Source organism: Dendrobates tinctorius, unplaced genomic scaffold (genome assembly GCF_039654945.1).
Source record: "Dendrobates tinctorius isolate UK_male_01 unplaced genomic scaffold, ASM3965494v1 ptg000154l, whole genome shotgun sequence".
Classification (NCBI taxonomy): domain Eukaryota; kingdom Metazoa; phylum Chordata; class Amphibia; order Anura; family Dendrobatidae; genus Dendrobates; species Dendrobates tinctorius.
In genome coordinates, this window is record NW_027361821.1 from 18537703 (window position 1) to 18559911 (window position 22209).

At 45.6% G+C, this 22209-nt stretch overlaps 1 protein-coding gene across 1 annotated transcript in view; it reads left to right on the plus strand.

The window, feature by feature from the left end:
• Positions 1–22209, plus strand: part of COL4A5 (collagen type IV alpha 5 chain) — a 358955-nt gene that overhangs the window by 136202 nt on the left and 200544 nt on the right. Inside the window, exons 3-9 of the mRNA XM_073547642.1 lie at positions 4176–4265; positions 4878–4922; positions 5135–5179; positions 5259–5321; positions 5905–5958; positions 6749–6775; positions 7311–7391. Of these exons, the coding sequence (XP_073403743.1) occupies positions 4176–4265; positions 4878–4922; positions 5135–5179; positions 5259–5321; positions 5905–5958; positions 6749–6775; positions 7311–7391 (405 nt within the window). The remainder of the gene's footprint in view (positions 1–4175; positions 4266–4877; positions 4923–5134; positions 5180–5258; positions 5322–5904; positions 5959–6748; positions 6776–7310; positions 7392–22209) is intronic.

Genomic DNA, 22209 nt, shown 5'->3' on the forward strand with positions numbered 1-22209 from the left:
CTGAGTTTGTGCCCTTGTTTTTACAACAGGTGGTTCGGTTACATGGGATTCCTGAGAACATTGTGTCCGACAGAGGAGTCCAGTTTGTTTCCAGATTCTGGAAAGCCTTTGTTCCAATCTGGGAATTCAGTTATCCTTCTCCTCCGTGTTTCATCCCCAGACCAATGGACAGACTGAGAGAACAAACCAGACCTTGGAGTCTTATTTGAGATGTTTTATATCTGCTGATCAGGATGATTGGGTCTCATTTTTGCCCTTGGCCGAATTCGCACTGAATAGAGCTAGTTCTGCCACTTTGATGTCACCCTTTTTCTGTAATTTTGGGTTTCATCCTCGATTCTCTTCAGGGCAAGTGGAATCTTCGTCCTGCCCAGGTGTGGACACTGTGGTTGTGAGAATGCAGCAGATATGGGACCAAGTGGTGGATAAGTTGTCACTCTCTCAGGAAAAGTCCCAGCGATTTTCCAAAAGGCATAGGACCATTGGTCCCCGGTTTAAAGTGGGTGATATGGTTTGGTTGTCGTCTAAGAATATTCCTATGAAGGTTGCATCTCCAAAATTTAAGCCAAGATTTATTGGACCTTAAGATTTTGGAGATTCTTAATCCTGTTTCTTTTCGATTGGCTCTTCCAGTTACGTTCAAGATCCATAACGTATTTCACAAATCTCTGTTGAAGAGGTATATTGAGCCAGTGGTGCCTATGGCAGCACCTCCTGACCCTATGTTGGTTGAAGGCAATGTGGAATATGAGGTAGAGAAAATATTGGATTCTCGTTTGGTTAGACGGAGACTCCAGTATTTGGTCAAATGGAATGGTTATGGCCAGGAGGATAATTCTTGTGTCTCTGACTCTGATATTCATGCCAATAGATTGGTTCGTGCTTTTCACCGGGCCCATCCTGATCGGACTGGTGGCGTGGATGAGGGTTCGGTGATCCCTCCTCAGGGGGGGTACTGTTGTGAGTTCATTTTCTGGTCCACCAGTTGTGAGTTCTCCTGCCAGGCTCCCTCTGGTGGTAACAGGAGGTAGTGAGGCTGATTTAATCAGTAGAGATCTTCCACCTGATAATGAGGATGACGGATGGACCTCAGGAATCTCAGACTGGATTTAAGACAGCCGACTCCCTATTCTGGTGCTGGTGATTCCTTCTGGCTTGTCAGGTCTTGGTTTTCAGCTCTGTTCCAGTCATCTAAAGCTAAGTTTTTCTGGTAATGTTCACACTTGATTTTGTTGGTCTTTTCAGCTTTTTGTGTGGTCAGCCAGCCCCGGCTGGGGCTGTTCTGAATTTCCACTCTTATTTACCTGTATTTGCCAATTTGCTTTTTGTCCCTTATTAGATTGGCCTCTTTTTGCTCTGTCTCAGAATATTTCAGAGTGCTGATATAGTGGGAGAAGTCTAGTGACTTCAGGGTTAATTTTGCTATCAGAAGTGTTGGACATTATTTTTGTAGGGTTTTTTGCAGATTGCAGACAGTGTCTTTCCTTTCCTATCCTTTCTAGTTAGTTTGGACCCCATCGTTTGCTCAGCCTATTTTCCTGCCTGTGTTTGTGCTTTCATCTTGTTTCACCGTCAATACATGTGTGGGGGCTGTCTTTCCTTTGGGGTCTGCTCTGGGGCAGTTAGTTTTCCCCTTTTCTTGCTTCAGGCTTATGTAGTTCTCCGGCTGTGACGAAGCATCTAGGATCATCCTAGGTATGCTCCACGGCTGCTGCTAGTTGTGTGGTTAGGATCAGGGATCTGCAATCTGCATAGTTACCAACCTCTCTGGTTTTCTGTGACTTAGCTTGTTTTGTTTTTTTCTCCTCGGTGACCCATTCATAACAGTTAGGGTTGAGATTAGGGTTGGGATTAGGGTTAGGGGTGTGTTAGGGTTAGGTTTGTGGTTATGGTTAGGGTTGGGATTATGGTTAGGGGTTAGGGTTGGGAATAGGGTGAGGGTTGGGATTAGGGTTAGGGTTGAGATTAGGGTTGGGATTAGGGTTAGGGGTGTGTTAGGGTTAGGTTTATGGTTTGGGTTGAGATTAGGGTTGTGTTGGTGTCAGGGTTGGGATTAGGGTTAGGGTTGGGATTAAGGTTAGGGCTGGGGTTAGGGTTGAGATTATTGTTAGGGTTATGGTTAGGGTTGGGATTACGGTTAGGGGTGTGTTTGGCTTAGAGTTGTGGTTACGGTTATGTTTAGGGTTGGGATTAGGGTTAGGAGTGTGTTGGGGTTATGGTTGGAGTTAGAATTGGGAGGTTTCCACTGTTTAGGTACATCAGGGGGTCTCTAAACGCGACATGGCGCCACCATTGATTCCAGCCAATTTTGTGTTCAAAAAGTCAAACAGTGCTCCCTCCCTTCTGAGCTCTGGTGTGCCCAAACAGTAGTTTACCCCCACATATGGGGCATCAGCGTACTCAAGACAAATTGCACAACTACTTTGGGGGTCAAATTTCTCCTGTTACCCTTAGGAAAATAAAAAATTGGGGGCTAAAAAATCATCAAAGTGACTTTAAATGTGAGTTGGTCCCTAAAAAAAAGGTTTTGTAAATTTTATGGTAAAAATGAGAAATCGCTGGTCAACTTTTAACCCTTATAATTTTGGGAAAAAAATTTGTTTACAAAATCTGATATAAAGTAGATATGTGGGAAATGTTATTTGTTAAGTATTTTGTGTGACATATCTCTCTGATTTAAAGGGAACCTGTCACCTCGTTTTGCTGCTATAAGATACGGCCACTGCCTTTCGGGGCTTATCTGCAGCATTCTGTAATGCTGTAGATAAGCCCCCGGTCTGACCTGAAAGAGAAGAAAAAACAAGTTTTATTATACTCTCCCGGAGGTGGTCCGGTCCAATGCATGTCGCAGGTCCGGGTCCGGCGCCTCCCATCTTCATGCGATGTCGTCATCCTGCTTGCTTTGTGCCACACTCCTGCGCAGGTGTACTGATGTTGAGGGCAGAGCCAAGTACTGCAGTGCGCAGGTGCCGGGGAAAGGTCAGAGAGGCCCAGCACCTGCGCACTGCAGTACTTTGCTCTGCCCTCAACAGGGAAGATCAGTTATGCCTGCGCAGGAGCGCGACACGAAGCAAGCAGGATGATGATATCGTATGAAGATTGGAGGCGTCGAACCCAGGTCCTGCAACACTCATCGGACCGGACCGCCCCAGGGTGAGTATAATAAAACTTGGTTTTCTTCTCTTTCAGGTCAGACCGGGGGCAGTGGCTGCATCTTATAGTGGCAAAATGAGGTGACAGGTTCCCATTAAGGGCATAAACATTTTGAAAATTGCAAAATTTTAAAAATTTTCACCATATTTCCATTTCTTTCATAAATAAACTCAAGTCATATCGAAGAAATTTTACCACTAACATGAAGTACAATATGTCACGAACAAACCGTCTCAGAATCAGTGGGATCTGTTAAAGCGTTCCAGAGTTATAACAACATAAAGTGACAGTGGTCAGAATTGTAAAAATTGGCCTAGTCATTAAGTAGCAAATTGGCTCTGTCACTAAGGGGTTAATAATCTATACAGTTGAACTGTAAAATCTGGTGACAAATCCTCTTGAGCGTCCACACCGCTGGCAACACCTCAACGTCTGACCCGCGCGTCCCGCTCTTATCGGCAAATTAACTTTGTCTAATCTTTCTCTACCTTCCACCTCCCTCTCTGGATATGTCACAATCTCTTTCTCACCCTGAGCGGACTTTTCAACCTGCTTCCATGATCTCAAAGTTCTTCATGTTTTCATGTTTCTTCCTATTAGCCATATTCTGACATATGTGATCAGCGCCACACTAACAAAGAAAACATTTTAAAAGTTTACAATAAAGCAGAAAATGATTCCACTCCCCTGTCAATAAGGTGCAGGGGACCCCATGTTCAAGGGCTCTTTTACGGTTAAAGGTTTCACTGCCCAATTTGCTCACCCCCAACCATGCATCCAATAATAGAATGATAGCATTGTGTATAGGTGGTTATTTATTTTACATATGTAGCAATTGTTACTTCTGCAAACCGATGACAAGAAGGATGATGATAGGACTGGTATGTCTGTACTTCTGATTTTTTGCTGTCTTTCACACTTCCTTTTAAGCTTTTAGAGTCCTTAATATAATTGCAAACAGGTTACATAGAGTCATTACAATAAAGATAAATGTTGTCTTTGTTACTCATTTGTTTTAATAGGGAGAGAGGGGACTTCCGGGATTAGAAGGACAGCTTGGTTTACCTGGATTTCCAGGACCTGAAGGGCCACCTGGATCTCGGGGTCAAAAGGTAAGAAAAAAAGTTTGTCTGCAATATCATACAAATTAAAGTCAAGTGATTATGACTTTTGATTGTTCCGCAATATGGTTATTAATTACAACACTTATGATACAATATAGGTGTACAATATGTTTGTAGCCATGAGATGCAATAATTATTTTCGCCATTAGATGGCAATAGAAACATGTACTTTAATAACTACTTTTAAAAAATAAAGATAAGTAGCAGATAGGTAACAATTAATAAAGTACTTGAAAAAGATCAGTTACATATGGATAAATCAAAATCTAGCCTTTTTTTGTGAAAATGTAACACGTCTAATTTTCTATCAGCAAGTTTTACTTTGCTATTTTGCTAATAGCTGGCTGGAATCAAGATTGCAATTATTAACTTTACCATTAGGTGTCAGTAAATACACACATAGAAATAAATCAGCCATGAATATTTTGTCATGTGATTTTACCCTCTTATTCCCAACCAGTCATAAGGGTTTTTTTAGTGCATGTTCTGCCATTCAGCTTTTTAATTGTATTTACACATTGCTTCACATTTTTTTCTGTTTTTTTTCAGATTCCTAGTTTGATTAATAAAATTTTCATTAATGCAATTTTCTGATTTTAGGGTGATGATGGCACACCAGGACCACTCGGACCCAAAGGGATAAGAGTATGTACCTTGTTTCACTGAATAATAAAACTAGACTGTGTGTCTCTTTAGTTTTATATGCTATTTTAATGTCATATTTCTATAGACCCAACATTTGTAGTGGTATCAGATCAGGACGTACATTGAATGAGTGGAATGAAGTTTCTCCTCTTTATCAGTTTGAAGGGAACTCGATTTTAGCTTGAATTTTTAATAAATATTTATCTTTTTAGGGACCTCCAGGACTTCCGGGATTTCCTGGTGCTCCTGGGTTGCCTGTAAGTACAACGCTATAATCTGCCGAATATGTTTATTTGGTGATAACTATCCACTTAACCATTCAAATTGTTATTTCAGGGGTTACCTGGGCAGGATGGAGCTCCCGGACCTGCTGGAATTCCAGGATGCAATGGGACAAAGGTATGAAAATGTATTATTTATTTGTTTACAAAGAAAATAAAGGTTTGAGTGACCCTCCAAGAATATGATTCATAAGACCATCACTGACCCTCCGCCGATCCGGTCATGCTGGATGAATGTGCAGGCAGCATAACGTTTAACATTGCTTCGCCAGACTGTAATGTCTGTCACCTGTGCTTAGTGTGACCCTCATCTATGAGGAGCACGGGATGCCAATATGAGACCTGCCAGTCCTGTTATTTCCAGGTGAATACAGTCAGGCTGCATGGTACTGGGCTGTCAGCACAGGCCCAATTACAGAGCTTCGGACCCTATCATGCAGGGTGTTTCTGACAGCTTGGTCCGACGCACCCATACTGAGCAAACATTCCTTACTGTGTTCAGAACTTCCGTAGCAATACATGGAGAGCGCTGGCACATGTGTCGCCACGTAACCACACATGGGTGGTCAGACATTGGCTGGAATATTGGACAGCGGGAACCCCATTTTGCACACAATTGCAGGTCCCAGAGGTATCCTGATGCAAAGATACATTTTTAACATTTTTGTTCAACCACTTTAATACTGTTCTTTGTTTGGTAGGGTGATCGTGGCTTTCCAGGAGGTTCAGGAATTCCAGGTCTTCAAGGTCCACAGGTAAGAGCTAAATTGTTGAATTCAAGGCACCTTACCTTGTTACAAAGTGATGGAATATGGCTATAGTATACCAGTGCTCCACGGTCATTGGAGGTATATGGCACCTCAATGCAGCAACATGCCCATCTTCTGTGCTGGGGAGCCGCAGCTCTGTTCAGTTTAAGTCATTAGGGTGGTTGCAGTTCCCTGCACAGTGTGGGGGTCTTAGTGCTGATGTCAGGGAAAAACAGTGAAGGGTCCACAATGCTGAAAGTGCTGCAACTCATTTATTCTTAAGGGTCGCTACGGTTGTATCTCCGTCACTCATAAAGTGCTGGTATATTCTAGTGATATAATGGGAATACTCATTTAAGCTGTAAGGTAAATTTATCAGCATTTTATATTTAGTTTGACTTAGTTGTAACATAAGTATAAAAAAGCATTCTCATCATAGAAGTCTCTGACCATTGCTAGGACAATCCCACTGATCCGCCTCTGTGATGCCTGTGGATCTGGAGAATAGAAGCACGTACAGGCTTTCCTATTGTACCGCTGTGCTCCTGACACCCCGTGGTGCAGAGAAGGGAACTCCAGTGCAGATTCCTACTAATAACTGCATTCCCAAACACTGTGGGGCCGGGAGCAAATCTGTGCAGTTAAGTGCATAAGTGGACTATTATCAGTCAGTTAGTGATGCCATATGCCAATATTTTGTCATCTCTTACCATGGTGGGCAGACCTACCTAATATTCACTGAAGTCCTGCGTTTTCTGTGGTTTCTCTTAATTTTGCCATTTTTATTTGTTTTCAGGGTCCCCCTGGATTACCAGGTTTAAAAGTAAGTCAGCAGATAAAATGTCTCTTTTTATCATTAGATAAAAATGGAAAAGCGCAATAGGGTCTAATTTTATGATGATGATGATGAAGACTTCAGTGTAGGTGGAGAAGTAACAAATTGGAACAGGCTGTTGCTCTCTTTCTTGGCAACGAGCCCTCCATACATCCAGTGTACTTCTTAAGTGCAGTTTATGAATTGTGTCAGATGTAGCTCTTTATGAGAGGGTATAATATTTTAATGTAATGATAGATGTCAAGAAGCTGTGTTCAGCTTTGTGATGATTTTCACTACTGTGCTTTTAAGCCAAGAAGACTTGTTCTGTTTTGTTCTCAGAGCATATGTACCATCATATATCCCATGTGGCACCTATGGGACCTTTTCAAAAGGGACTGTATTGAAGCCCTGAATGTTTTCCCCTTTTATTTTATATGACCTGAATGACGGAATTGAAAAGTTGCAGTTTATGATTCAACCACTAGATGTCAGCAGTAATCTTTCTATGCACATTTTGCTTTAATGCCATTATTTTCCTTAGGGGGAGCCAGGAGAAGTGAATGGTTTTTCTCAGCCAGGACATAAAGGGGAACCAGGGCTACCGGGTCTCCCAGGTTTACCAGTAAGTTATCGGCGCTGGTCACTAATGGATATTTTTTCATTATGTCATAATCCATGCTCATCACAAAACAAAATATTTGAAACCTAAGAATTCATGGGCAGGTATTGTATAGTTTATAGTGTGTGTGTGTGTGTGTGTGTGTGTGTGTGTGTGTGTGTGTGTGTGTGTGTGTGTGTGTGTGTGTGTGTATATAGTACAGACCAAAAGTTTGGACACACCTCATTGAAAGAGTTTTCTTTATTTTCATGGCTATGAAAATTGTAGATTCACTCTGAAGGCATCAAAACTATGAATTAACACATGTGAAATTATGTAATTAACAAAAAAGTATGAAACAACTGAAAATATGTCTTATATTCTAGATATTCTAGGTTCTTCAAAGTAGCCACCTTTTGCTTTGATTACTGCTTTGCACACTCTTGGCATTCTCTTGATGAGCTTCAAGAGGTAGTCACCAGAAATGGTCTTCCAACAGTCTTGAAGGTGTTCCCAGAGATGCTTAGCACTTGTTGGCCCTTTTGCCTTCACTCTGCGGTCCAGCTCACCCCAAACCATCTTGATTGGGTTCAGGTCTGGTGACTGTGGAGGCAAGGTCATCTGGCATAGCACCCCATCACTCTCCTTCTTGGTAAAATAGCCCTTACACAGCCTGGAGGTGTGTTTGGGGTCATTGTCCTGTTGAAAAATAAATGATGGTCCAACTAAACGCAAACCGGATGGAATAGCATGCCGCTGCAAGATGCTGTGGTAGCCATGCTGGTTCAGTATGCCTTCAATTTTGAATAAATCCCCAACGGTGTCACCAGCAAAGCACCCCCACACCATCACACCTCCTCCTCCATGCTTCACGGTGGGAACCAGGCATGTAGAGTCCATCCGTTCACCTTTTCTGCGTCGCACAAAGTCACGGTGGTTGGAACCAAAGATCTCAAATTTGGACTCATCAGACCAAAGCACAGATTTCCACTGGTCTAATGTCCATTCCTTGTGTTCTCTAGCCCAAACAAGTCTCTTCTGCTTGTAGCCTGTCCTTAGCAGTGGTTTCCTAGCAGCTATTTTTACCATGAAGGCCTGCTGCACAAAGTCTCCTCTTAACAGTTGTTGTAGAGATGTGTTTGCTGCTAGAACTCTGTGTGGCATTGACCTGGTCTCTAATCTGAGCTGCTGTTACCCTGTGATTTCTTAGGCTGGTGACTCGGATGAACTTATCCTCCGTAGCAGAGGTGACTCTTGGTCTTCCTTTCCTGGGGCGGTCCTCATGTGAGCCAGTTTCTTTGTAGCGCTTGAAGGTTTTTGCTACTGCACTTGGGGACACTTTCAAAGTTTTCCCAGTTTTTCGGACTGACTGACCTTCATTTCTTAAAGTAATGATGGCCACTCGTTTTTCTTTACTTAGCCGCTTTTTCTTGCCATAATACAAATTCTAACAGTCTATTCAGTAGGACTATCAGCTGTGTATCCACCAGACTTCTGCACAACACAACTGATGGTCCCAACCCCATTTATAAGGCAAGAAATCCCACTTTTTAAACCTGACAGGGCACACCTGTGAAGTGAAAACCATTTCCGGTGACTACCTCTTGAAGCTCATCAAGAGAATGCCAAGAATGTGCAAAGCAGTAATCAAAGCAAAAGGTGGCTACTTTAAAGAACCTAGAATATAAGACACATAGTATTTTCTGTTGTTTCACACTTTTTTGTTAATTATATAATTCCACATGTGTATATGCATAGTTTTGATGCCTTCAAAGTGAATCCACAATTTTCATAGTCATGAAAATAAAAAAACTCTTTGAATGAGAAGGTGTGTCCACACTTTTGGCCTGTACTGTGTGTATGTATGTATGTGTGTATATATATATATATATATATATATATATATATATTGCTGTAAAACTACTGAACCTGCGTGATGAGCTTGTAATAATGTCATTAATGTCATTGTATTTGCACCTTTTGCTAATAATCCTACTTTTCTATTAAGGTGAATTAACTACATTTTCTTGAATTTAAGGGGAAACTGTCAGTGAGTTTTTACATATGGAAGTAGTAGTATGTCTGTTGCAAACCCATAAAAATACAATAAAACTGTACTTTTTCTATAGAAATCCAATGACAATCGAGGGTAGAGCTATATGAAAATTGAACTGGAAATGCATGGGTGTCAATGCACTGGACAGCTGCTTATGTAAAAACATGCTGACAGATCCCTTCAGGTACCTCTTATGTGGTGCTTTGGCTTCTAGTCAGTAGCAGCATCTCAGGACTACTCTTTTCTTCTCACCTCAGTAATTGAGAATCTTAAATTTGGGTTATGATTAAATTGTGACCAGGGTTGCGAACCATCCAGAAATTCCAGGACAGTCCATAAAAGTAGGAAACGTTTTCTTTGCCCAGTCCGTACAAATAAAATTTATGCCGTCCATGATTCTTTTGAGGCTGAAAAAACTGATACAGATTATTCTGACTGTAATGATCATGATGTTACACTTTACAGTGAATGCAGCTATTGTCTTCATATCAGAATTCTGGGCTGTAGACATGGATCACTTATAATGATTTATTACGGTTTTCCAATGAGCCCATAAAAAATATTATCTGTCAGTGATTTCTTAGTACAGTTGTGCTCAAAAGTTAACATACCCCGGCAGAATTTCTGCTTTATTTGCGCTTTTTCAGAGAATATGAATGATAACACCAAAGCTTTTTCTGCACTCATGGTTAGTGTTTGGGTGAAACCATTTATTGTCAAACTACTGTGTTTTCTCCTTTTAAATCATAATGACAATCCAAATGACCCTGATCAAAAGTTCACATACCCTGTTGATTTTGGCCTGATAACATGCACAGAAGTTGACACAAATGGGTTTGAATGGCTACTAAAGGTAACATCCTCTCCTCACCTGTGACCTATTTGGTTGTAAACAGTGTGTGTGCGTAATAGCTGAGTGAGTTTCTGGGATCCAGACAGACTCTTGCATCTTTTATCCAGCCACTGATGTTTCTGGATTGTGAGTCATGGGGAAAGCAAAAGAATTGTCAATGGATCTACGGGACAAGGTATTAGAACTGTTTGAAACAGGAAAGGGATGTAGAAAGATATCCAAGGAATTGGTAATGCCAGTCAGCAGCGTTCAAACTGTAATTAACAAATGGAAAATCAGAGACTCTGTAAAAACAAAACCACAGTCAGGAAGACCAACAAAAATGTTGTCCACAACTACCAGTAAAATTGTTCGGGATGCAAAGTAAAAACCCACAAATAACAACAGCTGAAACACAAGACTCTCTGAAAAATAGCAGTGTGGCTGTTTCAAAATGCACAATAAGGAGGCACTTGAAGAAAAATGGGCTGCATGGTCGAGTCGCCAGAAGAAAGCCATAACTGCGCAAATGCCACAAAGTATCTCGCCTACAACGCTCAAAACAGCACAGAGACAAGCCTCAAAACCTCTGGAACAAGGTAAATTGGAGTGATGAGACCAAATTTGAACTTTTGGCCACAACCATAAACATTACATTTGGAGAGAGGTCAACACCAATGGGAAAACCATTCCTACTGTAAAGCACAGAGGTGAATTGCTGATGTTTTGGGGATGTGTGAGCTACAAAGGTACAGGAAACTTGGTAAAATTTGAAAGAAAGATGAATGCAGCACATTATCAGCAAATACTGGATGCAAATTTGCAATCATCAGCCTGGAAGCTGCGCTTGGGACGTACTTGGATGTTCCAACATGACAACGATCCAAAACACAAGGCCAAGTCGACCTGTCATTGGCTACAGCAGAACAAAGTGAAGGTTCTGGAGTGGCCATCTCAGGCTCCTGACCTCAATATCATTGAGCCACTCTGGGGAGATCTCAAGGGCACAGTTCATGTTAGACAGCCCAGGAATTTACAGGAACTGGAGGCTTTTTGCCAAGAAGAGTGGGCAGCTTTATCATCTTAGAAAATAAAGAACCTCATCCACAACTACCACAAAAGACTTCAAGCTGTCATTGATGTTAGAGGGGGCAATACATGGTGTTAAGAAATGGGGTATGTAAACTTTTTATCAGGGTCATTTGGATGTTTTCAATTGTCATTTTGATTTAAAAAGAAAAAACACAGTAGTTTGGCAATAAATGGCTTCACCCAACCACTGACCATGAGTGGAGAAAAAGTTTTGGTGCTATCATTCATATTCTCTGAAAAAAGGCCAAGAAACCAAAAATTCTGCCTGGGTATGTAAACTTTTGAGCACAACTGCTTATGCAAAAATGTAATATATTTAACAGGAACAGCAAAATATGTTAAATATGACAGCTGACACTCGGCACACACTGCCAGTAGCAATGCCGACACCGCTTCTGGCAGTTTAAGCCTCTAAATGCTGCGATCGAGGGAGGGAGCCTCCTCTGCTCTATGATCGGCACCCATCATCGAGATTCTGATCGTTACCATTGTGACCCAATGTTGTCATGATGGCATCCGGGTCACCAGGCTCAAGCAAGTAAGGCTAGGTTCACATTTGCGGATGGCCGAGCTGCAGAGGGCTGCGGACTTCCTCCGTGAAGCTCCGCCCACTGCCGCACCTTCTCCGGCCAGCTCTGCCTACATTTGCATGAGGCCTGCGTACCTTTCTTTAACATTGGGTGCGCAAGTCATGCGGATGTATGCGGATGTTGAACGCAAAATGTTGGAATTTGATGCGGTCGCCGCATCGTCAAAACGACACATGCGGAGGCATCCGCATACATCCGCACGACCTGCATACCCAATGTTAAAGATAGGTACGCAGGCCGCATGCAGACGTATGTAGAGCTGACCGGAGGAGATGCGGCAGTGGGTGGATCTTCACAGAGGAAGTCTGCAGCCCTCCGCAGTTTGGCCATCCGCAAATGTGAACCTAGCCTTAGTTAGATCATGTGAAGTGCATGATCTAACTAACTTGTGTCTGCAGCGCTGACAGGTTATAAAGCATAGCAATGTTCTTGCATTGCTATGCTTTATACCTGCAATCAGAGATGTTAAAGTCCCATAGTGGGACAAAGTAAAAAAAAAAATTTAAGAAAAGTGTATATTAAAAAAATCACAAAATAATAAAAAAACAAATATATTGTACTAATAAATAAATATTTTTTTATGAAATAAAACGTACACATTTTTTTGAATCGCCGCATCCGGAATGACCCAACCTTTAAAACTGCAATTAGTTAACCCCTTTAGTGAACACCGTAAAAAAAAACGAGGCAAAAGAAAAAACATGGTTTATCATTTCATCATACTGCTAAACAAAAAAAAAAATAAAATGCGATAAAAAATTCAATGTAAATTAAAATAGTATCGCTGAAATATCATCTTGTTCCGCAAAAATCAAGCCATTATACAGCTCCATTGGCGGAAAAATAAAAAAGTTATAGCTCTCAGAATTAAGCGATGCAAAAAAATATTTTTTTCTATAAAATAGTTTTTGTGTAAAAGCGCCAAAACATAAGAAAAACTATATTATGAGGTATCGCTGTGATCGTACTGAGCTGAAGAATAAAGCTGCCATATCAATTTCATCGCAAGTGGAATGGCATGAAAAAATACTAAATTGCTGTTTTTTGTTCATTCTGCCTACCAAAGATCGAACAGAAAGCGATCAAAAAATGTCTTGTGTAGAGTTGAGCGATACCAGCCGATACTTGAAAATATCGGATCGGAATGGATCGGCCGATCTTAAAAAAAAAGTATCGGTATCGCCGATTCCGATACCGGGAACCAATGCAAGTCAATGGGGCCAAAATATCGGAATTAAAAAAAAACCTTTCTTTCCTTGTAGGTTAATTCTACATGAAGAAAAACAACTAAGAATAATGTAGAATGTATTGTGGGAGGTGGAGGAGACATTAAAGCCATAGAGGTTTAGCCCAATCAAATGGAATAGCAGGAATTAAACTTTTTTTTTAAAGATGTTAGGAGTTACAAAGATATTGACTATGTTAGCCTCATTTATATTTTGCCAGACATGTATGTCTTCTTCTTCTTTCTTCTTCTTTCTTATTCTTCTTCCTTTTTTTTACCTTCTTCTTCTTCTTATTCCTTTTTTTACATTCTTCTTCTTCTTCTTCCTCCTTTTTTTACATTCTTCTACTTCCTTTTTTTACATTCTTCTTCTTCCTTTTTTTACATTCTTCTTCTTATTCCTTTTTTTACATTCTTCTTCTTCTTCTTCCTTTTTTAAATTCTTCTACTTCCTTTTTTTACATTCTTCTTCTTCTTCTTCCTTTTCTTACATTCTTCATATTCTTCTTATTCAACAATTATTATTCTACATATTCAACTTCTTCATCTTCTTCCTATTCTTCTTCATCATATTCTTGTTTGTGTCAGGCATTCCTGTAGTTGTTATCTGGAAAAGTTAGAAGTTTACACCTTCCGTTCTGCCTGTCACAAAAGATTTACAACAGGATTTGTCCGCGTTCAGTTTGGCCTGCAGCAGCAGGCCTTTTCCAGGGGCACCACGAGGAGGAACGGACTCACCCCCATACACTGCTTAGTCGTCTTCTGCTTATAAATAAGATAATATCATTTGCTCAGAGTATTAGTCTTATGCTTAATGTTCTTCTGCTTTGTTTTTTTTATGCTTCTTGGTCTTCTCTCTCTTGTTGTTCTGCATCTTGGTGGTTGTCTTCCTGTTCTTTGTCCTCTTGAACCAGCTGACGGTACTGGCACCGGGAGGGGCAGCAGAACGAACAAGAGCCAATGGCACTACCGAGGACCAGCTGACGGTGCTGGAACCCGGTTACTAAGCAGGAGGTACCTGTGCTACAAAGCACTACCAAGGACCAGCAGACGTTGCCGGAACTCGGATACCGAGATGGAGGCACCTAGGCCAAAGGCTCTGACGAGAACCAGCTGACGGTGCTGGAACCCGGAGGGGTAGCATAAGCTGCAAGAGCAAATGGAAATAGCGAGGACCAGCTGACAGTGCTGGCACCCGGAGGGGCAGCAGAAGGAATAAGAGCCAATGGCACAACCAAGGACCAGCTGACGGTGCTGGAACCCAGTTACTAAGCAGGAGGTACCTGTGCTACAAAGCACTACCAAGGACCAGCAGACGTTGCCGGAACTCGGATACCGAGATGGAGGCACCTAGGCCAAAGGCTCTGCCGAGAACCAGCTGACGGTGCAGGAACCCGGAGGGGTAGCATAAGCTGCAAGAGCAAATGGAAATAGCGAGGACCAGCTGACAGTGCTGGCACCCGGAGGGGCAGCAGAAGGAATAAGAGCCAATGGCACAACCGAGGACCAGCTGACGGTGCTGGAACACGGTTACTAAGCAGGAGGTACCTGTGCTACAAAGCACTACCAAGGACCAGCAGACGTTGCCGGAACTCGGATACCGAGATGGAGGCACCTAGGCCAAAGGCTCTGACGAGAACCAGCTGACGGTGCTGGAACACGGAGGGGTATCAGAAGTTACCCCTGAAAAGCAAAGTTGGCATGCCGCAAGCTGGCCGCAGTTACCGAATCACACAGTCCTACAGGGGGTGCTTGTCCTACTGGCACTATGGAACAAGCCTTTCTTACCAGAACCCGCAGTCCACATAGGAAGCACCTAAACTGCTGGCACCCTAGCCTCGGCTAACCCAACCGCAACACGACATGGCAACTTGGGGTGGCAAACTGACATTGACACTTCCCGGAAACAGCAGGCAGGGCTGGAACCAAGCTGGGCAGGAGGGAGTACCCGTGCCAAAGTCAGTTATGAGCAGCAACTGGCGATGTTGGAGCCCAGGACAAGCACTTAGCAGGCTGAGGCCTGATGTGCTGTCAATTGGGAGGCAGCAGGACAGATTGCCATCAAAACAGCAGGGGAACAGCTGACGTTACTGAACCCCACAAACACAGGAGCTAGTGTTTTACTCTGTGAAGACGGCACTTCCGAGCAACAACTGGCTGTGTTGAAGCCCAGGGACAAGCACGGAGCAGGCTGAGGCTGCATTGAAGAAATTTTAAGATCGGTTGTAGACTACTAATTTGAACCAAGCTCCACTTAGGCCTGTGGCTTCACTGATTTTCGTATTTCCCCTGTCCTCCAACCCCGCCAGTTACAGCTCCGAAGTGGCGTCTGCACAATCCACACTTGTTCCTGTGTTACAGGTGTTCAGTCCGGTCAGTTAATCCCCTGATGTGTGTCCGGCAATGTCGCCTGCTCTGTCCACATTCCCATAATGGGAAGACAGGGGAAATACGAGAGACAGTGGAGCCACAGGCCTAATTGGAGCACGGTTAAAAATCAGTAGTGGTATGACTGTGTAGGCAGCAGGAGACTTTGCCATCTACACAGCAGGGGATCAGCTGACGTTACTGAACCCCACTGAGACACGGGAGCAAGTGTCTCTTTCCGTGTGGACGGCACTTCCGAACTACAACTGGCTGTGTTGAAGCCCAGGAAATAGGAGGGTGTAGGCAGAGGCCTACTGTATTTTGAAAGAGGTGACAGCAGGAGAGACTGCCATCCACAAAGCAGGGGATCAGCTGACGTTACTGAACCCCACTGAGACACGGGAGCAAGTGTCTCTTTCCGTGTGGACGGCACTTCCGAACTACAACTGGCTGTGTTGAAGCCCAGGAAATAGGAGGGTGTAGGCAGAGGCCTACTGTATTTTGAAAGAGGTGACCGCAGGAGAGACTGCCATCCACACAGCAGGGGATCAGCTGACGTTACTGAACCCCACTGAGACACGGGAGCAAGTGTCTCTTTCCGTGTGGACGGCACTTCCGAACTACAACTGGCTGTGTTGAAGCCCAGGAAATAGGAGGGTGTAGGCAGAGGCCTACTGTATTTTGAATAAGGTGACAGCAGGAGAGACTGCCATCCACACAGCAGGGGATCAGCTGACGTTACTGAACCCCACTGAGACACGGGAGCAAGTGTCTCTTTCCGTGTGGACGGCACTTCCGAACTACAACTGGCTGTGTTGAAGCCCAGGAAATAGGAGGGTGTAGGCAGAGGCCTACTGTATTTTGAATGAGGTGACAGCAGGAGAGACTGCCATCCACAAAGCAGGGGATCAGCTGACGTTACTGAACCCCACTGAGACACGGGAGCAAGTGTCTCTTTCCGTGTGGACGGCACTTCCGAACTACAACTGGCTGTGTTGAAGCCCAGGAAATAGGATGGTGTAGGCAGAGGCCTACTGTATTTTGAATGAGGTGACAGCAGGAGAGACTGCCATCCACACAGCAGGGGATCAGCTGACGTTACTGAACCCCACTGAGACACGGGAGCAAGTGTCTCTTTCCGTGTGGACGGCACTTCCGAACTACAACTGGCTGTGTTGAAGCCCAGGAAATAGGAGGGTGTAGGCAGAGGCCTACTGTATTTTGAAAGAGGTGACAGCAGGAGAGACTGCCATCCACAAAGCAGGGGATCAGCTGACGTTACTGAACCCCACTGAGACACGGGAGCAAGTGTCTCTTTCCGTGTGGACGGCACTTCCGAACTACAACTGGCTGTGTTGAAGCCCAGGAAATAGGATGGTGTAGGCAGAGGCCTACTGTATTTTGAATGAGGTGACAGCAGGAGAGACTGCCATCCACACAGCAGGGGATCAGCTGACGTTACTGAACCCCACTGAGACACGGGAGCAAGTGTCTCTTTCCGTGTGGACGGCACTTCCGAACTACAACTGGCTGTGTTGAAGCCCAGGAAATAGGAGGGTGTAGGCAGAGGCCTACTGTATTTTGAAAGAGGTGACAGCAGGAGAGACTGCCATCCACACAGCAGGGGATCAGCTGACGTTACTGAACCCCACTGAGACACGGGAGCAAGTGTCTCTTTCCGTGTGGACGGCACTTCCGAACTACAACTGGCTGTGTTGAAGCCCAGGAAATAGGAGGGTGTAGGCAGAGGCCTACTGTATTTTGAAAGAGGTGACAGCAGGAGAGACTGCCATCCACACAGCAGGGGATCAGCTGACGTTACTGAACCCCACTGAGACACGGGAGCAAGTGTCTCTTTCCGTGTGGACGGCACTTCCGAACTACAACTGGCTGTGTTGAAGCCCAGGAAATAGGATGGTGTAGGCAGAGGCCTACTGTATTTTGAATGAGGTGACAGCAGGAGAGACTGCCATCCACACAGCAGGGGATCAGCTGACGTTACTGAACCCCACTGAGACACGGGAGCAAGTGTCTCTTTCCGTGTGGACGGCACTTCCGAACTACAACTGGCTGTGTTGAAGCCCAGGAAATAGGAGGGTGTAGGCAGAGGCCTACTGTATTTTGAAAGAGGTGACAGCAGGAGAGACTGCCATCCACAAAGCAGGGGATCAGCTAACGTTACTGAACCCCACTGAGACACGGGAGCAAGTGTCTCTTTCCGTGTGGACGGCACTTCCGAACTACAACTGGCTGTGTTGAAGCCCAGGAAATAGGAGGGTGTAGGCAGAGGCCTACTGTATTTTGAAAGAGGTGACAGCAGGAGAGACTGCCATCCACACAGCAGGGGATCAGCTGACGTTACTGAACCCCACTGAGACACGGGAGCAAGTGTCTCTTTCCGTGTGGACGGCACTTCCAAACTACAACTGGCTGTGTTGAAGCCCAGGAAATAGGAGGGTGTAGGCAGAGGCCTACTGTATTTTGAAAGAGGTGACAGCAGGAGAGACTGCCATCCACAAAGCAGGGGATCAGCTGACGTTACTGAACCCCACTGAGACACGGGAGCAAGTGTCTCTTTCCGTGTGGACGGCACTTCCGAGCTACAACTGGCTGTGTTGAAGCCCAGGAAATAGGAGGGTGTAGGCAGAGGCCTACTGTCTTTGTAATGCGGAGACAGCAGGAGAGACTGCCATCTCCACAGCAGGGGAACAGCTGGCAGTGCTGAACCCCACTAACACTTGAACGAATGTGTTTGGCTCTGTGGAGACGACACTTCTGAACACCAACTGACGTTGTTGGAGCCCAGGATTAGGCGAGGAGCAGGCTGGGGCCTACTGGATTTTGGCAGGTGAATGCAGCAGGAGACTTGCCATCTCCACAGCAGGGGAACAGCTGACAGTGCTGAACCCCACTAACACTTGAACGAATGTGTTTGGCTCTGTGGAGACGACACTTCTGAACACCAACTGACGTTGTTGGAGCCCAGGATTAGGCGAGGAGCAGGCTGGGGCCTACTGGATTTTGGCAGGTGAATGCAGCAGGAGACTTGCCATCTCCACAGCAGGGGAACAGCTGACAGTGCTGAACCCCACTAACACTTGAACGAATGTGTTTGGCTCTGTGGAGACGACACTTCTGAACACCAACTGACGTTGTTGGAGCCCAGGATTAGGCGAGGAGCAGGCTGGGGCCTACTTGATTTTGGCAGGTGAATGCAGCAGGAGACTTGCCATCTCCACAGCAGGGGAACAGCTGACAGTGCTGAACCCCACTAACACTTGAACGAATGTGTTTGGCTCTGTGGAGACGACACTTCTGAACACCAACTGACGTTGTTGGAACCCAGGATTAGGCGAGGAGCAGGCTGGGGCCTACTGGATTTTGGCAGGTGAATGCAGCAGGAGACTTGCCATCTCCACAGCAGGGGAACAGCTGACAGTGCTGAACCCCACTAACACTTGAACGAATGTGTTTGGCTCTGTGGAGACGACACTTCTGAACACCAACTGACGTTGTTGGAGCCCAGGATTAGGCGAGGAGCAGGCTGGGGCCTACTTGATTTTGGCAGGTGAATGCAGCAGGAGACTTGCCATCTCCACAGCAGGGGAACAGCTGACAGTGCTGAACCCCACTAACACTTGAACGAATGTGTTTGGCTCTGTGGAGACGACACTTCTGAACACCAACTGACGTTGTTGGAGCCCAGGATTAGGCGAGGAGCAGGCTGGGGCCTACTTGATTTTGGCAGGTGAATGCAGCAGGAGACTTGCCATCTCCACAGCAGGGGAACAGCTGACAGTGCTGAACCCCACTAACACTTGAACGAATGTGTTTGGCTCTGTGGAGACGACACTTCTGAACACCAACTGACGCTGTTGGAGCCCAGGATTAGGCGAGGAGCAGGCTGGGGCCTACTGGATTTTGGCAGGTGAAGGCAGCAGGAGACTTGCCATCTCCACAGCAGGGGAACAGCTGACAGTGCTGAACCCCACTAACACTTGAACGAATGTGTTTGGCTCTGTGGAGACGACACTTCTGAACACCAACTGACGCTGTTGGAGCCCAGGATTACGCATGCCGCATGCAGAGGCCAATGGGCATCGGTTTTTATGGAGGTTGTGGACTACTACTGATTCTAACCATGCTCCACTTAGGCCTCTGGCTCCACTGTCTCTACTATTTACCCTGGCCTCCAACCCCGCCAGCTACATCTCTGAAGTGGCGTCAGCACAATCTACACTTGTTCCTGTGTTACTGGTGCTCAGTCCCATCAGTTGATCCCCTGATGTTTGTCCGGCAAGTTCGCCAGCTCTGTCCTCATTCCCACTACTGGTTATGGGAATGTGGACAGAGCAGGAGACCTTGCCGGACACACATCAGGGGATAAACTGATGGGACTGAGCCACAGGAACACAGGAACAAGTGTAGATTGTGCTGACGCCACTTCAGAGATGTAGATGGCGGGGTTGGAGGTCAGGGGAAATAGTAGAGACAGTGGAGCCAGAGACCTAAGTTGGGCACGGTTAAAAATCAGTAGTGGTTTGAATGTTGATGGAGCTGGTGACTCTGCCGTCCACACAGCAGGGGATCAGCTGGCGTTACTGAACCCCACTAACACAGGAGCTAGTGTGTTTCTCTGTGCAGACGACACATCTGAGCGACAACTGGCTGTGTTGAAGCACAGGGATTATAGTTCAGGTGGTAGAAAAATGAACACACCAGCAGACCTGGATACAGTTGCCAACCACTAATTTAGTCTGTAAGAGGAATGGCAAAGTCTTTGGAGATCCAGGCCTTGTTCATTTTCAGAAAAGTCAGCCGGTCAACATTATCGGAAGATAGTCGCGTGCGACGGTCTGTTAGTACACCACCTGCGGCACTAAAGACACGTTCCGCTAATACACTGGCAGCAGGGCAAGCCAGCACCTCCAATGCATACTGGCTAAGCTCTGGCCATGTATCCAGCTTAGAGACCCAAAACTTGAAGGGGGAAGAGCCATCTGGGAGTACAGCGACAGGGCAAGACATGTAGTCTGACACCATCTGACGGAAGCGTTGCCTCCTGCTGACTCGAGGCGTTGCTGATGGTGTAGACAATTGTGGTGGACACACAAAACTTTGCCACATTTGGGCCATAGTGGTCTTGCCTTGTGCTGCGGCACTGCCTCTGCTCCCTCTTTGTGCAGAGTTTCCTCCACTGCCTCGACGCACAGAGCTGCTTTGTAAAGCACTAGCAACAATGCTGTCGGGTGGAATGGAAAACATTATGGACTGCACCAGTGACTCTTCGTACTCCCGCATTTTACGCTCCCGGTTCAACGTTGGTATGAGCCTTTGTACGCTGTCCCGGTAGCGAGGATCTAGGAGGGTGTACACCCAATAATCAGCCGAGACGAGAATGTGGGCGATGCGGCGGTCGTTTCTCAGGCACTGCAGCATGAAATCAACCATGTGCTGCAGACTCCCAACTGCCAAAGAACCGCTGTCCCCTGTTTGAGGCGTGACCTCGACCTGCTCTGCATCACCCCACCCTCGCTGTACATACTGAGTAGAGGTTTGTGTACCTCCCTCCTCTGGAGAGATGTCTTCCTCCTCCATCGACTCCTCCTCATCCTCCTCACAAAGTGTCCCCTGCCTAGGCCTTTGTGAGGAAACACGTAGCGCAGACTGTCCAGAAGCAGATGGCATTTGGGACTCCTCATCCTCCACCTCTTCTGAAACCTCATCCCTTAGTGCTTGCAGTGTTTGTTGAAGCAGGCAGATAAGGGGGACAGTCATGCTGACTAGTGCATCATCTGCACTCGCCATCCGCGTGGATTCATCGAAGGCACGCAAAACGAGGCAGATGTCCTTCATAGAGGCCCACTCAATGGTGCTGAAGTGTGAACGGCGCACAGTGCGACTTGTTTGCGCCTGATGCAGCTGGTATTCCATGACTGCTGCCTGCTGCTCACACAACCGCTCCAACATATGTAACGTTGAATTCCACCGGGTGGGTAGGTCACATATGATGCGATGTTCCGGAAGGCCAAATCGTCGCTGCAGAGCAGCGAGGCGCGATCTTGCCGTGCTGGAACGTCGCAAGTGAGCGCACTCTATGCGGACCTTGTGCAACAGTGCATCAAGATCCGGATAGTCCCTCAGAAAGCTCTGCACGACCAAGTTAAGAACATGTGCCAGACATGGGATGTGTGTGAGGTTGCCTAGGCCAAGAGCTGCCACCAGATTTCGGCCATTGTCACACACTACCAAGCCCGGCTGGAGATTCGCTGGCCCAAACCACACATCGCTCTCCAGCTTGATAGCATTCCAGAGCTCCTGCGCTGTGTGGCTTTGATTCCCCAAAGAAATTAATTTGAGTACAGCCTGTTGACGTTTGGCCACGGCTGTGCTCATATCGGTCGTAACAGGCTCCTGCTCTGCTGTTTCTGAGGAACTTGAGTAGGAGGAGGAGTCTATGTGTACAGACTGGAGTCCTGCAATCCGTGGCGTTGGAAGAACACGTACAGCGCCACTCTCCAGATCCGTACCCGGCTCCACAACATTGACCCAGTGGGCAGTGAGGGAAAGGTATCGTCCCTGTCCATGGTTACTGGTCCACGCATCGGTGGTCAGGTGGACCTTGCTACTAACGGCGTTTAGTAGCGCATGTTTTATTTTGCCCTCAACATGTTTCTGCA